The following is a 17,061-nucleotide window of genomic DNA, read 5'->3' as shown; positions in this document are numbered from 1 at the left end:
AGTTGCATTGATCCTGAATGTCAACTTTAAAGACCATTTTTTACCCTTAATTCGCCATCTTTTAAACCCCAAATGCCGAATGCATTCACTGAAGAGGCAAGAGTTATAACTTATAAGGTTACATAAGATTAGTCTAGATTTGTCACTACTCGAGAGCTTTACAGATAACAAGTAAAACTGGATTTTTCAATCGGCCGCCAAAAAAAAAAAAAATACAAATCATGACAAATGGACACTCCATTTCTCCGTGGTATTGCAACGGACAGCCTCTTGAAAAAAGAAAACTTACTCTCCTTTGTACGAAAACCGCTGCTACTACTTTGAAAGACAAGTGTTAGAATCTTGCATTTGCATACAGCAAATAGTTCAGCTGCCATTCACCGCATCCTTAGTTTCCTGGCAAGTGAAGGCCCAGCCGGTTAGACGCACTGGAAGCAGAGCCAAGATGTGCAAAATAAGTGGTGTTACTGGATAAACTTTACCTCAACTTCTTGAAGAAGTGTTTCAAGTTCAACGATTATCTCAGTGAAGGATGGCCTGTTTGCAGGAATGGCATCCCAACATCTCTGCATCAAAGCTAATAGCTTTGGATGTGCATTCTCTGGAAGATCTGGCCGCAGTCCCTGGACAATGAATATATGAAACATCCATAACAATGCACAGTAGAACACAATGCTTAATCCAAAAGTTTCAGGGAAACAGTTCACTCTTAAGGATGGTAATATAATCTATCCAAATGATGAAGAATTTAAGTTTTAAACTAATCATCTAGCAAAATGTTTTATAAAATATTATATAAATGATAAGTTTCAGACTAATTTGATGTTTAAATTAGAGTTACGAGGCTTAATGCAAAAGCTAATTACAGAAATAACATTGCAGATAAACATAGAAATATTAGAAATTGCATGTGTGCTTGTGTACAGCAAAAAAGCCCATGAAGACAGCAAGCAGCTTCATGTTATTTAATTGACACAGACTTAGTAAAATTGGAAGTGTTCCTATTCAACAATGTTTTGAAATCCACAACTGCTCATAATCACAACATAGAAATGCAAAAAGCCATACAGAACTATTTGAAAAATTGGGAGAATGTTGTATTTTTTACAACATCCAATGCAATTGAAATTTTTCCATTTGATTGAATAAAGTAACAGCACGCATTAGAATAAAGATGTGCATACCTGCCTTACTCCCAGAGCAGCTTGTAGTGGAGTCATGGTATCATATGGCACCTGCAATAACAGTAACTATCCTGAGTGAGAATTATCTGCATAGCAGCATGCTCACAGTTCTGAATTTCAAATCTTTCCTAGAGAAACAAAGCTGGGTTTAAATTTCAGATATACCTTCGCTGTTACCAGTTCCCATAGTACAATAGCAAAACTGAATATATCTGCTTTTTGATCATAGGGCTGATGGTTTATAACCTTTCAACAAATTGTTAGACAAAGGAGACTTAAATGAGATAAAAACACTAAAAATGCTAGATAACATACAAAGACTAGAAAATATTTACAGGTATAAGCTTACAAAATACAAACAAAAAAAATTAGCATTGCTCTTTTTTGACAAATAACAAATGCCTGAAATTGAGATATGACTACTGTTGGATAATAACCAAGTGAACCCACCACACACCTCCATCATCTTTTTGCCGCAACCATCACTACAAATTAGATGTAGGAATAAAAACAAATTTTGCATTACACTATATATCAAATATAGACATGGAATTAATTAAGATTACATCATTTTGCATTGCTTTCTACTAAACACAACCTAAGAGTCAATAAAATGCAAAGCAGGAATTTCCTAAAAAAGTTAGAAAGCTAATACATATATACTGTACAGACAAGAATACTTTGAAGATGGAGGTTGATTCTCTATGACAAAACTGAAGCATGTAATCTGACCTAATCATAGTTATTGTGAAACAAGAAAACCAGGTAATTTTTGCTGCAAAATGTGATACATGATTTAACTATTGAAACGGCAAGAAACTTTTAGCAAAATTACAACATAAGATCTCCACAGACAAGAGTAAGCTTCTGACCGCCAACAAAAGAGGAATTGATGACTCAGATCAACATAAGGCTTCCAAACTCCTAGTATATAAGTTCCTATATCTCTTTAAATTTAAGCAGCTAAAAAGGGGAAAATACAAAGAAAACTTAAAATATTCAAACCTCAGGGGCCATCCATCTGTATGTTCCAGTCTCTGCTGTCATTACACCCTCTTGAGTCTGGAACCGAGCAACTCCAAAATCTGCCACCTTAACAACCTACAGACAAGAACATACATACGTATTATCATAGTATATAAATACATGATGGGTTCATCATCTTTAACTTCACAAATAAAAAAAAATGACTTTAAGTAACCCATTACCAGGAGACAAAAACATGGTAACCAGGTCAAACTGGTCCATTGTTTACGGCTAGGACTACTGGGGTATCTAAATCCCATTTTCTCCCCTAGCTTTCGCTTTCACAAAATGAAACTCAAAGGAATTGGCGGGGGCCACACAAGTGGTGGAGCATGTGGTTTAATTCGATGCAAAGCAAAGAACCTTACCAGGGCTTGGCATGACGTGAATCCTCTTAAAAAGAGAGGGGTGGCTTTTCAACATCTAATGTGACAACCTACTTTTAGTCTTTATGCATCTTACTCAAAGCAGTGCTTACAATCACAACACTGAGTATTACTTTATTAAATAATTACTTAAAGAACTAAATGTTGAAATCTGAATACACCACAGGAAATACTATAAAATCAAACAAGAAGATGAACATTGTCAATTGATGGCTACTTATGGTTAATACATAAAAGCCTTAATCTAGTGAAAATTGATGCATATTCGAAAGACTATACTGTTCCTATGTTTCCAAGAATAATATCAGGCAGAACATTCTTAAATGATAATAGTGACAAAAGGTTTATAACCAAAATAGTGAATAACACTTCTGGCAGTTGCTGCTATAAAAAAGGATCACATCAAAGAAACTAAGGCCAATACACAAACAGGCCACGACTGCTTTCAGAAACTTTGAAAATATTATGTTCCAGGACTACTGATATCCTGTGTCATCTTCCGAAAAGGAAAGGAAGTTGATCCAGACAATACCAGTACTTCATATTTTTTATATAACTTAAAGACAATCTGAATCTAACCAATCAAATGAGAATCCTTACATTGTGGGTGTCCATTAACAAATTTGCTGTCTTCAAATCCCTATGAATAATATTGTTTCGATGCAAATATTCCATTCCTTTGCAAACATCTATGGCAAACTTCAATAACTGTGGAAGCTTCAACACACTACGGTTCTTATGCAAGTAATCATAAAGACTTCCACCGGGCATATACTCTGCAAGAATCATGCAATTGGGATAATGTTCACCAGAAAGCTACATGCATTAAAAACCAAAACTACATGTCGGAAGCTGAATAAAACCAAAAATGCATTAATTTAGTCTACTTAATAAGAAAATCCATCATTGTTGAAATGATAGCAAATGCAGAAATCTTATGTCAATTTAGCAGCGAGATTGATAAAATGGGCAAAGCTTTAGACATTATTTTAAATGAAAGGATCTGAAAATGATATCGGACAAAATGATTGCTATAATTTTTAGTAGAAGTTACTTGGCCAAATTTGGAAGTACACAGTTTTGATTTGCCTACTTACTACTTACATTCATCAAATGCATTTATCAGTTATTCGGACCATTTTAAGAGTTCAGTTAGCATTTCAAATTCAACTCCAGGAATCATTCAGTTTGATATCTATATGTACAATGTATCTGTGGCAGAAAGCATAATGTTGCAAGCCTGAAAACTCTAGCAGCAACATAAGTGCATAAATCCCTAAACATGATAACAAGGAATGTCCCATAATCTGTAAAATTTATCATAGTCCCATGATAGAGAAGGATTTATCATCCCAACAAAAAACAATCACAAATCCATTTGCAAATATCTCAAGAATGACCCTTTCAGGATTTATTTTAAATTGAACAAGGTAGTAAATTATCCTTGGCCATTGTCCTATTTGTAAGAAGAAGAATGCAGAATCGAAGGAAATAGTCCAAAATAAAAGAGAAGAGTGTATGGCTTCCAAACCGAAATACCATTCCAATAAAATAAACCTAGCCTGAATTGTAATATCACCTCAAAAAATTTAATCTTTAAACATTCAGTTCAGATGAAGCAGTTACACAATGGAGGAAATAATCCAAAAAGAAAAGAGAAAAGCATATGGCTTTCCCATGTAAATACCATTCAAATAACATAGACCTTGCCTGCATTATAATATCACCTCAGAAAAGTTAGTCCTTATATATTTAGATGAAGCAGTTACCAAAGCATGGACCTATCTTCAAGCAACTAAAAGGAATAGAAATACAACCATCTTAAAAGTTCAAATTAAATTTAAAATGTAACGCTTTCAACACATGCTGTTCTATGGATCCCATGAAACCAACAAGCGGAATTTGGTTTGAGAACATCTAAACTAAACAAATGAAAACAAAAATCTATAGAAGACCATAGTCCTTCAATCGTTTAATTGCCATACTACTCAGTGTGGGTGCTAAAAGGTGCCTGCATGAAAGGGAGGTGACATTGCCAATCGACTGCATAAAAGTAGACCAGACACCCCAGAAAAGGCATTCGATATTTACTCGAGTACAGCTGTGAAGATACATGCAAAAATTTCCTACAACACTTGCTCCAAGCAAGGTATCAAAACAGCTACCTCCAAGAATATGCATGTTAATTTCCAACCAAAGAAACCAAATAAGATATAACACACTTATTTAAGGCTTCAATAAATCGTACAGCACTTATTTTGCAAAAACCAAAATATGAAAAATATTTGAAAATAGAAATAGTTTGAGCATCAACTAGAAGGAGTATCCACTTTTTATTGATTGTGTCAAGAGACATCCCCGTCATTAGACTCCTTTTTATTTCACCATATTCATATGTTCCTGGAAAATTTTAAATAAAGATCGGAAGACCTGTGATAATTCAACCTGAAAAAATGCACAGTAACCTTGGCATAATTATATAAGTTTGACATTTGTTTTCACAAGCAACTTTGATGTAAAACATTGACGGGCACATAGACAAGACCACTTGACCAATGTGGCTTATCTTTCTTTGTAATAAACTACAGTAGATCTGACCTTGACAGATACAATACTATATAAAAAGCACAATTACTTATATAATTGGACAGAAGCGGCAGAATCACCATTTCCCTCTTTAAGGTAGGAATATATCACTCCGAATCAACTTATTTCCCTAGCTAGGAGTTCACATGTAAAAATATGACTAATTGAATATATTCCATCTTTAATGTCCACATCAGCAGACACACCTGCCCTGCCCCTATAGCATATCCTCATTATCCATACACATCTTAGTTATGCAACTTTCCTTTATGTCAACCTGAATAAAGTTGAATAGCCAACTTTGATTTCAAGAATCACAAAAGAAAAAATTGTGGGTAGAGCATCTCCAATGGGGAGTCCTCCAAAGTGTCCTCAAACTAAAGACCCTTCGGAGGACCCCCTTTTTCCCATTGGTGAGAATTTGGAGGAATCTTCCAAATTGGAAAGGTTCCTTCAGTTGAGGACCCTTCTCCAAAAAAAGAAAGCTGACGTCTTTTTGTTATTGTTTAAATTTTCAATAAGCCCTTTTCTTATACATAGCCACTGATAATATTCTTGAACGATAAAAAATATATTTGTTTGAAAAAATTCTTGTTTCTACCTTGTACAAAAAAGATATATTGTTGAATTATAAAAAATATATTTGTTTGGAAAATTTCTTGTTTCATATTTGTCTGAAAATACTATATACAACTAAGGCTTATTTCTATAAATCAAAAGAAAAAAAAAATTGTTCAGGAAATACAACATACAATTTCAAAATAAAAAAATGAATTCTTAAAAAACAATATAACAATAATTTTAGACAAATAGTTAAGATGTTTTTTAAATTATTAATTAATTTCACAATTAATTAATAATTTAAAAAAAATATTTTCATTATTTAAAAATAATATATTGATAAATAAAATAAGTATGATGTGATAATGTGGGACCCTTTGAGGGTGTTTTTCCATTGGACAAAAAAACCTTAAGGGATGGAATGGAATGTTCTAATTTTGGTGATGTTGCATCTAAAAAGGCAATGGGGAAACCCTTCATTGAAGATGGTTTTAGATGAATGATAAAACGAAAGACAAAAATCTTTAAATATAACCAATACATGCTCAAATTGCATGCTTATTTGAAGTGTAAGACCAAGTAGCCATATCTTCTATTCTTCTCTCAGCCACATTCATTTGTACTTGGTGTTTTATCAGATAAAAGACGGGGAAGAAGAAGAGGAGAGGTGAAGGGGTAGAACAAAGTGGGGGGAGTGAATGAGTAGAGAACACCAGATGATTGTAATGAAGCTAAAACTGATTGATTCCATACATGGAGTTATATACCTGTAACTATGGATAAATCTGGCGACCTCGTACATGCACCAATGAATCGAACAACATTTCTATGTTGGACCTGCCTGCATCAAGAAAGAAAAAGAAAAAATAGGGTTTTTAACTGGATGGTCATCTATGCGCCAATTGATTTCCAGCAAGATCAAAGAAAAATCAATAACATGCTTACACCACAGCTTGGTAATAGTTATATATTCAAAGACATGTTCACATATAGGATTAGGCGTTATAAGCAGCCAAAATATTCAGACTAGAGTTTATTAAATATAATCCTATCCTGAGTAATAATACTTGAACTATTAATGCAGTATACAATATGGTCAGGAATATAATTCGCACAAGGGACATGGCATCAAGCCTACTGCTCATCCCATTAAGGGTTCAACACGTACATAGTCAAAACTGCACGATTAAAAAAAAATATTTCTTTTTAATTTCATAGGAGATCACATCATCTTATTCAAATCAGGCCAAGCATATATCAAGCAGATTATGAGAGGCAGGAGTCAATGTTCACCAATAATCATGTAGGCATATAATTTGTGAAAGCAAGTTTCATGCATTCTTGTGTCTTTCATGCCTCAGTTGAGTTGAATAGAGAACTTAAAAATTCAAGAAGCAAGGAACTGTAACAAATGACAGTTAAAATAGAAAAATATGCTCTTATTTTAACATTTTTAAGTGAAGGTCCTGGCAAGAAAAAAATTGGAATACAAAATGCTGAAACTGAAAAATTTAATCAACCTTAGAATTTCAACTTCTTGAGCAAATTCCTCGCCTTGAGTATCATTTAAATGCTCAGATCTAAGCATTTTGACAGCAACATCTTGCCCAAGGTAAACTCCACGATACCTTTTTAGATAAATTAAGGTAGTAGTTAGCAACAGAAACAGCAAAAAAACAAAAAACAAAACAAAAATAATAATAATAATAATTAAGTAGACTAAAGGAAACAAGTTTAGAAGGCCAAACTCACAAATCTCCACATGACCCAGAGGCAATTCTTTTTCCAATCTTTAGTAGTCGTCTATCTACTTCCGCACTACCACATTTTGTCTGTTCTGTTAAAACTTTATCCATGACTAAGTGAGCATGCGAGGAACCAGACCATGACCCCTGTATGTAGCAAGAGTAGTCATAAGATTTTGCACATTGCAGGATTTTGTTTTCACACAAACAAAGAAGAAATTGCCACAAGTAGAAGGGAAAAAAGTAACTATTCACAGGAGATCTAGCGGAGTCAGACATTGACACCAAAACCAAATGCCAAAGACAGGATAAAAGTTGAAGATTGAGGCAAGATCCACTAATTACACAATAGTTCAGATGTTGTATTAAATCAACTTCAAAACTCCAAAATAAATAACACACTTATGACCACACAAACAAAACAAAGCCACATAAAAACATAATACTGAACCATAAATGTCAAAAACACCAAGTCCATACTTCATAGAGACATTAACATATACTCGTCTTAACCTAAGTACCTAATTAATGCTACTAAACTAATAACGATTCATTGTCACTTGATATTCTTCTGTGTTCTTTTGTGTGTGTGTCGCAGTTTCTGTTTGAGTGGAGTGGAGGAGACTCTTCTATAAGTGACTGCTCCTAATCCCTCTCTAGTCTATATTTAGTTATGTCTCTTGATATTCTTATTCAGATCAAGGATTAAGATTAATCTTATTTAAATTAGAAAATAATTAGATTAGTGGTTGAGATTAGTCAAACATTTGTTTTACACAAAACAGTAAAAAAAACCTAGTGAAAACATGGAGGCGCACAAGGAGAGAGCCTTTTAAACAGGGCCTGCCTCTCTGCAATCAAGGCTCATTACCTTGAGCCTTGAGAGGCGCGCCTTTAACAACTATGAGGTAAAGATGGAGGGAAGAAAAAGTATCACAGTATAAAGAGGAAAATGATCAGATCCTCAATATTAATGTGGTGAAAGAAAACACTAGAGAGGGAGAAAAAGTGACAAATTTCAAGATTCAAGATTGGGAGGAAAACAAATAAATTCTTATCTTTATTACAAATATTTTTTAACTAGATAATGAGAAATAGAATAATATTGCATAACAGAAAAAAGACAAAACGAGAAAAAGACAAAACAATCATAGCATTGAGATAAAAAAAAATACAATCAATAAAACTAAAAAAAAAAAAGTTTGACCACAGAAGGGACAAAAAAAATAACAAACAATCGCATACATAAGCCAAAAAATACAACTGCACATTTTTTTATTACATAATGCGAAAATTAGGATAATGATAAAAGAGAAGACGAAAAAGACAAAGAAAAAAAATATATAGATAAAAAAATAATACAATTTATACCCAATAAAACTAAAAAAAAAGTTTGACCACAGAAGGGAAAAAAAATAACAAACAATCGCATACATAAGCCAAAAAATACAACTGCACATTTTTTTATTACACAATGCGAAAATTAGAATAATCATAAAAGAGAAGACGAAAAAGACAAAGAAAAAAATATATATATAGATATAAAGCATTGACATAATAAAATAATATAAACTATTTTCCCAATAAAAATTGTTTGACTATAGAAGGGAAGAAGGAAATGATGAAGAACTGCATAAGACAACAAAAAAATGCAAGATAGAGATGATAAAAGAAATACTCTCTTTCTATTATGAGGATAAGGGCGACCTGGTGCACTAAGTGTCCCCGCTAAGCGAGGGTCCACGGAGGGGTCCCGCCACAAGGGTGTATTGGGGGCAAGCCTTCCCCTGCCAATTTTTTGGCAAGAGACCGCTCCTAAGACTCGAACCCGTGACCTCTCGGTCACACAACAACAACGTTTACCGTGGTGCCAAGTTAAAAATAAGTTCTTTAGTCGGAAAAGGAAGAGGGGGGACATATTGAAGAACAAAATTTAAAAAACAAAAAAACAAAAAAGTGCATTCAAACACCACAACGAATTAACTAATGGAATGATCATTCCCTCATTATGACATACCAGACAGCTCCAGAAATTAAAGAAGAATCCCTTTACAATTACCACCCAAATTCTCTTGGAACAGTATACAACAGATATCATTATCCATCATCTTGTTGTACCAATATTGTTTCTGTTTTCCCTTTTCCTAATTATCTCAGCTCAAACAAGATATTGTTTTGCATTCGTTTAAACCCTGTTATCCTTCGGCAACACCCAATACAGAGCAAGATCCTTATAGGCTTGACTTGACACCATACCACAGAAACCGATACCTTTATAGTGTGGATCCAACCACCCCCCCCCCACCCCCACCCCCACCCCAAAACCTCTATTCACTTCCAACACCACCATTCTACCCAAACTTTTACCAGATAACTGCAGAATAGTGATTTGAGAAACCAGAACCTAAAAATCAGAAAATATTGTCTTCTTCTCTGAGACAAACCAACTTGACCTCTTCAAAACATATCATTCAACAAAATATGGATTTACAACAGACAATTGAGGTTTACAGTGAGAGACTTTACCTCACTTCTACCAATTGCTTTCCCCATAGCCTCATACAGACCATCTATTTCCTGGGCACAACATTGCAAAGTCAGCAACATTTGGACTCAGCACAGATCCCTGTCATAAAGAAATATAATCACAATGCTCCTTAATATAATATAAGGCCATTGTCCTGGGATAAAACATCTTTTTTTAAATAACTCAATTTAATAGATTTTTTTCTGAAGGAAAATGAAACATGGAAATTCCTCACAGGCTATGGATTAAGTATTTAATTCAACTATGAGTAATTTTTCACATAAGTACAAGCACAACCGATAAGAAAAGACTACCCTCAATTGCAAAGAAAACAAAAATTCACCATAATGTATAGAAAATCCCACAAAAAAAAAAGTATGAAGACTGACAATTAAAAATAAGTTAAACGCAACTCCAAATCAAGAAGATTCTTACGTAGGAGAACAAGTATTACTATTTTGGAACGAAAATAGAGGATAATCATAAACAATATCTGCATATACATCTCTGAATGGCAGACATCACTAATGTTAAGTTTCAAGTACCTCAACAGGCCATCCATCCACCACAAAGACATCCAAAGAGTAGCCATCAGTTGTTGAGAACACATGTGCTTCACGGATGTTAAGGTTAATATCTGAAAGCAAAGCAGAAAGCTAGAAGAAAACAAAAGCTTATCAGAACAAATTCACAGTTCCTGATTGAAAATTACAAACTATCTCAAGCCTAGTTATTTGATTTCTTCAACTTAATCTTAGTCTAGTACCCTTCCTTGTACGTCCTTATAATAATTTTTACAGTCAAATAATTGGAATCCAAAAGACCTTTAAGCTGCTTCAAATGCATAACATATCCTCCATTTAGTTTATAGAAAGGATATTACAATGTTTTAGTTAGAAGTGTCAACTTTAAGATGGTAAAAGACAAAAAGTATAATAGTCCGGGTCTCACTCTCCCCAGATCAGGACTAGGAAAAGAGACTAATGTGATTTTTCAACAATCTCATGCAAATCTTACAAATGACTTCCAAATATTCTGAAAATGACACATTTTCTGCTCTTTTAGTCAGAGTATTAACCTGATGGCTTCACCAACCATATCATTCCTTTTTCGTTCTTGCCAGAATTTCAAAAAAATATATATAATAAAAACCGTTAGGCAAAGATATCTCAAAAAACTGTATCTTACAAAGAAATACCATGTAGTGCCCAAATGAAAGTAGTATTCCATGATATGGACACTTAAGCAACCAGCAAAATAAATAAGATCCAAAAGGCCCATAATATCCAATACTGTTGTCAGTAACCTAATTAGTAACATATAAAACACAGTAAGACAGAAAATATACAGACCTCATAATACCCTAATTACTGACCCAATTTCAGTTTTATACTAGTTTGTACTTTCCTCAGTTTGTTCATCAATAACAAAACCTGGAGGAATGCATTCAAAGTTTAGTCACCTAAAACTGTCTCAAGTCCTTGAAGGCTTAAAAATGAACAAGCAAAGCTAATAAGATCTAGAATAAGAATAAAATTAATAGTGTGAGTGGTGAGCATATTAATATCCAAACGTACCTGACTAAGAAGCTTTGGCTTGTCAATTGTAGAAAATATCACCTCGTGAATTGGCATGCATGTGAATTCTTGCCTGAATAAATTTTCAAACTTAGAATTTATTCTTACAAGAAAATGAAAAATCTGTGATAGAGAACATTTGATCCATAAAAAATGTAGACTCCCAGTTCATTTTAACTCCTAATTTCTAACTTATCTTCCATTTGCAAGTTCACACTTGCTATTATATTTAATTTGAAAAATTATCTTCTGCCAATATGAATAAAAATTTCTAGAGAAAATATATATTGGAATAACGGTTGACAACCAGTTGTTGTTCCTAAAATTCCTTCTTAAGGGATAATCTTGTCAAAAAGTACAGAAATATCACTTCAGGAAAAAAATTAAGAATTGGTTGCTTTTGACCTCTTGTAGTGATAAGAAAATAAATAAATATATATATATATTGACCTTATATGGTAATGACTCAATGAGACAAGAAAAATCATTGCAATATCTCCAGTTCAACTTCTGATTCCAATTAGTTTACTTATAAATAAAAGAAAGTGAGCACAATAAATAATCACAATATTATATGAAGTCCAGCATGAGCTCATTGCAAAAATTTAACTGTGCTTCTGAATTATCAGGCACAGATAAGAAATAGCAATGTCTTTTATATTTCTTTCTAGATAAAAAGGGGCGGCCCGGTGCACTACGCGTCCCCGCTGAGCGAGGGTCCGGGGAGGGGTCCCACCACAAGGGTGTACTGGGGGCAAGCCTTCCCCTGCCAATTTATTTGGCAAGAGGCCGTTCCTAAGACTCGAACCCGTGACCTCTTAGTCACACGACAACAACGTTTACCGTTGCGCCAAGGCTCGCCCTCTATATTTCTTTCTAGATAAAAGAAAAAATCACAAGAAACACTGACAAGTTAACTGAGGTACCTTCTGGAAACATGATTTCTGTGATATGTTTCCTCTATGCTTTTGGAGGTCTTCCTAACATCCAAATTTAGATCCTCGAGCTTAGCGCACGGCTCAAAGTGAACTGCACTGTCCTTGATTCTACGTCCAGAAAAGGCATAAATGAGAAAAGGAGTAGATGGATATATAACAATTTATTGTATACTGAAACCTTCAGTAATAGATACACAGCGTGCTAATACTTCCATTGAAAACATCTTGCTTACTTAAAAGTGTAGGAATGGATTTGCAAACACAAAGCAAGATCTCCATAAAGTAGATACCTCTTATTTAATGGCAAATCGCCTCCATTCTCTGCATCGGAACCTGACCTTTCAGTGGATATATTGTTCATAACTTGTTCTTCATCCCCATCCTCTGTTCTAGTGCAGAGGTTCTATCCGTCCAGTTAAGTGGGGAAAAAACGTAAGAAGCAAGGAAAACAATGAATTTTAGCTGCTTTGCTGAAATAGAATAGCACAATAAGAAGAGAGCTGAGAGCTACTGCTAGAGCCAAACTAGATCACTGTAAATTTTACCATTTACCTCGATTTAACAAGAGGGGGAATATATACATGTACACACACACTTCTAACAAGTTTAGCTTGCCAACCAGCCAAAAAAAGGTGAGCTTTCAACCGCGCGCACACATATATTTATAAAGGACTGGGGGCATTAAAACGTTGAAAATAATAGAATATGGACATTTGGTGCATTTTCCATTAGAAGCTTGTCGGATAACATCCAGATAATCAAAATCAAGAAACATAAAACAGAAGTGGGCATTCCAAAAAAGTGAGTGTTTCTCATTAATACCTTAAATTAAGTTCAGCAACTTTCATAAATCCCACACAATCTCATGCATCACACATAACACTTTTAATAGTTTGTAAATTTCGTTCCATCGCAGCTTTGTTGCAATTCCACTAAAGAGGAAGTCACTACCAACAAAAACACCCCATGCTAATTGACAAATGTGTTCTATTAAAGAAAACAACTAAGCATTTTCCGCGTCATCTAACCAAGGAAAAAAGCCTTAATTGATGCCATACCCTTAGACTCAAATTTCTTATATGATAAATGCACAATAACATGTAATCAAGCATTTCATAAACTAACCGAGCAGAATCAGATGGAACAATCACCACTATGAAGGATGCCACCTATATCTATTATCTCCAATATTGTGTGGGGGGGATTGACATTTTGATTCGTAATTTGTTTCTTTTCTTCTCTCTATAAGATATCATAAATAATCAAGCCTTAATTGATGCTATACCCTTAGACTCAAATTTCTTATATGATAAATGCGCAATAAACATGTCCAAATCAAGCATTTCATAAACTAACCGAGCAGAATCAGATGGAACAATCACCACCAATGGAGGATGCCACCTATATCTATTATCTCCAATATTGTGTGTGTGGGATTGACATTTTGATTCGCTCTTTGTTTCTTTTCTTCTCTCTATAAGATATCATAAATAATCATCAAGGGGGATCCATCCCCCCAATTTTATATATATATATATAACTGAAGCATTAAAAAAAGGCAAAATATGAAGCCCCTCATTATCCAAAACAGTGGAAGTGAATAGCTCTTTCTAAAGGCTCTCCCTTTCTTTTCCTTACATGAGATCAGAAATAAATTCAGAGTCAAAGCTGCCAATTTCTGGTAGTCATAAAAGGAAATGTATAGCCCTCCAAGTCAATCATTAAACTCCAGTCAACTCCATATGGATTCATGAAATTCCAATAATAAAAGCCATCTCCAATGACTATCTACCCAAAAACATCTTAATAAACAATGTTTTAGAAAAATTTGTCGTGCTTTTCAGATGTAAGATTCATTGACCACAACTGTAATGAGACAACTTCAGTTTGCCACCATTTTCACAAATCCCATCATGCTGTAAAAATCTTTCATCTTATGATCCAATCTTAGGATGGAAAATAACATAAGAAGTTGTACTTTATACTCCGGAATTTGTTTGAAACGCCAAACTACCAAGCTATAGTACCTTTTGCAGATCTCTTATTTTGGGTATGACTCTTCAATTCCAATATCACTTCAATCAAGCAGATCTCAGAATACAGTATATAATTTTTTTATTTAGGAATATTCAATGTAAAGATCAATGGAAAGCCAAATCAAGCCACATATCCTATTACTTGGATTCCATACCCATAGAATCCGAAGAAATAGGTTTATTGACCTTTCTCTAAAACAAGCTTCAGTCTATTACTTGGATTGCATGCCCACATATTCAAAGGCACAGATTATAACCTTCACCTAAAATAAGCTTCAATCAGAGTAGTCCAAAATTTGCTACTAAAATAAAGGTCATACCTCCAAGAAACGAATATGATAAACAGGTCTTTTATCTGGATCCTTTGCCAATGCAAGAAGTTTTTGATGTAATAGGATATCCTCCAATCTGTCCATGTTGACATCAAGTCCATAACTGATGTGAAATAGGCAGTAGAAAACAATAGGTTAGTTAATTCCAAATATATATATACACATGAGATCGCTTAAAAGCACAAAGATTATTTCTGATCAAAATATTATTTCTGTTAAAGCAATAAAATCAATTTTAGTGCATTCTAAAATGCTATTGACAGCATCCTGTCCACTTCAGTTCGTTGTCTTTAACAAACCCAGTCCCTGATTTAAAATAGAATGCACAAAAGGCTAATACACACTTGAAATTAACCGCAACAGAAGTACCTATTCAGGAACTCTAATCAACAAAACAGACAATTCCAGTAAAGCATTCCACATCTTCATCAGATTTATATTCAAAATTTAATCAAAGTCAGCTCTCCAAACTAGTCTACAAAAGCTTTTTGAAAATTCAAAAAACAAAAAAAAGTAAAGAAGCTAAAAATATCAAACACGAGGACATGCACATTCTTATTATATAATATATACTTAAGTACACCATCACCATTCACCAACTCAAACAATGATCAAACCTAGAAATTTGAAACCACTGGCGTCATAATTTCAAAGGAAGGTAGAAGCTAAGAATGTGCACGCACATTCGCATTTTTTGTATTCAAAGAAAAAAAATCAAATCAAGGTTGAAAACAAACAATCACCTAGCAGGCAAGCGAGTGAAGTGAGAATCAAGCAGTTCCCGGAACAACTCCGGATTAGATACAGCCTCCTGGTGGCCACTATCTATAAAGCGATTATAAACATCATTCTTCACATCATAGTTGCTGAAGTTGCCAAAGCTCCTCGGCGGCGAAGAGCTCTCTCCAACCCCTTCCGTCAAATCCATTAAATACTGCTTATCCTCGTCTTTCGGCTAGCTCCAACCTCCTGCAGCTTCCATAAGGGAGAAACAAAGGGAAAAAGAAGGCGAGGGAAAAATGAAAAAGGAACCGAGAGAAAGTTGTAGGAAAAGAGAGAAAAATTTGATCAGTTGGAGGATCTTTGACTACAGGAAGTAGAATCTAAAAGGACAAAGGAGAAAAAAATACTACTATGTACTGGTTGGGAGTTTTGAAGGAAAACTAAGGGCAACTTGGTCCGTAATTGAGCACAATTGCTAGATATAGAAAGAGAGAGAGGATAAGTTTCACTTTTCAGTCAGGTTTTGATATGAAATTTTGGAGGCAGGTCTTTCTCGTCTTTCTATTTCTACTTTCCTCTAATCATAAATGAAAATGGATAGGGTTGTTAAGTTTGGGGGTGTCAGAATGAAAAAGTCGACAATGCCCTCTGGAATGTTAAGAAATTACTAGTAGGGGAAGCGAATGATGGGAAAAGGGCAAGTTCTGGGTTTCGTACTAAAAAGGATAACCGATTAAGGTAAGTTCCCCACGCCAACCTCGTTTCAGATATGGGAATACACTGAAGTAACATGTTGGGTATACAACTAAGTGACAGGCGTTACATGATTAGCTGTCTTTTTTAGGTTATGTCTAACGTTTTTTACAAACTTGCTTTTCACATATGAAATTATTATATGTAATTTTGTTTTCAATGTTGTCTAGCAGAATAAATTTTATTATATATAAGAGAAAATTTGAAATGACCGATGATATCATGCAAACGTAAGTTTCGTTTTCCTCAAAATCCAAAAGTACGTATAGAGCCAATGACCCAAATCCAACAACAGCACCCACGTCTAGGACGGCCCAAATCCGACAATAATGGCCCACATCCATGACGGTCTAAGTCTAACAATAGCAGCCCTAAATACGACTAGCGAAGATGTAACCTCCTAATATAAAGGGATCTTCTGAAATCCTAAGAGATAAGGAATTCCTCACAGAATTCGGATTCCTTGAAGGATAAGGAATCCTAATTCTATAAGGATTCCGAAAGAGCTGACAAACATTAAATTTAAACAAACACTATAAATAAACAAGTTCATATCCTTCAATCTGATCCAATCATAAAACATTTTCATCAAGTATTGGCACAAGGTTCGGTACGTTAACTATTATTTCTCAACAAGTTCATAACCTTCAATCTGATCCAATCATAAACTGACTTAGACATCGGAGC

General features: G+C 34.3%; 1 protein-coding gene across 3 annotated transcripts; it reads right to left on the bottom strand.

Moving 5' to 3' along the window:
* Positions 1-59: 59 nt before the first annotated feature.
* LOC136201497 (serine/threonine-protein kinase STY46-like) lies at positions 60-16,188 on the bottom strand. Of its 3 annotated transcripts, XM_065992174.1 has the most exons (16): positions 15,642-16,184; positions 14,887-15,001; positions 12,821-12,933; positions 12,519-12,638; positions 11,593-11,665; positions 10,561-10,671; positions 10,015-10,065; positions 7,496-7,635; positions 7,264-7,371; positions 6,511-6,584; positions 3,197-3,372; positions 2,190-2,285; positions 1,350-1,430; positions 1,185-1,235; positions 483-623; positions 60-396 (listed from the first exon to the last, which is right to left on the bottom strand). In XM_065992174.1, the coding sequence occupies exons 1-16, from the start codon at positions 15,824-15,826 to the stop codon at positions 367-369; spliced, it is 1,665 nt and encodes a 554-aa protein (XP_065848246.1). In that variant the 5' UTR covers positions 15,827-16,184; the 3' UTR covers positions 60-366. The 3 variants fall into 3 exon arrangements, with proteins under 3 accessions (XP_065848246.1, XP_065848248.1, XP_065848247.1); XM_065992176.1 differs by lacking the exon at positions 15,642-16,184 and having other exon boundaries at positions 12,821-13,000; positions 14,887-15,000; XM_065992175.1 differs by lacking the exons at positions 60-396; positions 483-623; positions 1,185-1,235; positions 1,350-1,430 and adding an exon at positions 1,437-1,669 and having other exon boundaries at positions 15,642-16,188.
* Positions 16,189-17,061: the final 873 nt, after the last annotated feature.

The sequence above is a fragment of the Euphorbia lathyris genome, chromosome 7, assembly GCF_963576675.1.
Source record: "Euphorbia lathyris chromosome 7, ddEupLath1.1, whole genome shotgun sequence".
NCBI classification, from domain to species: Eukaryota; Viridiplantae; Streptophyta; class Magnoliopsida; order Malpighiales; family Euphorbiaceae; genus Euphorbia; species Euphorbia lathyris.
Note: the sequence above shows the minus strand (reverse complement) of the source record. Positions and strands in the feature narration are given on the sequence as shown.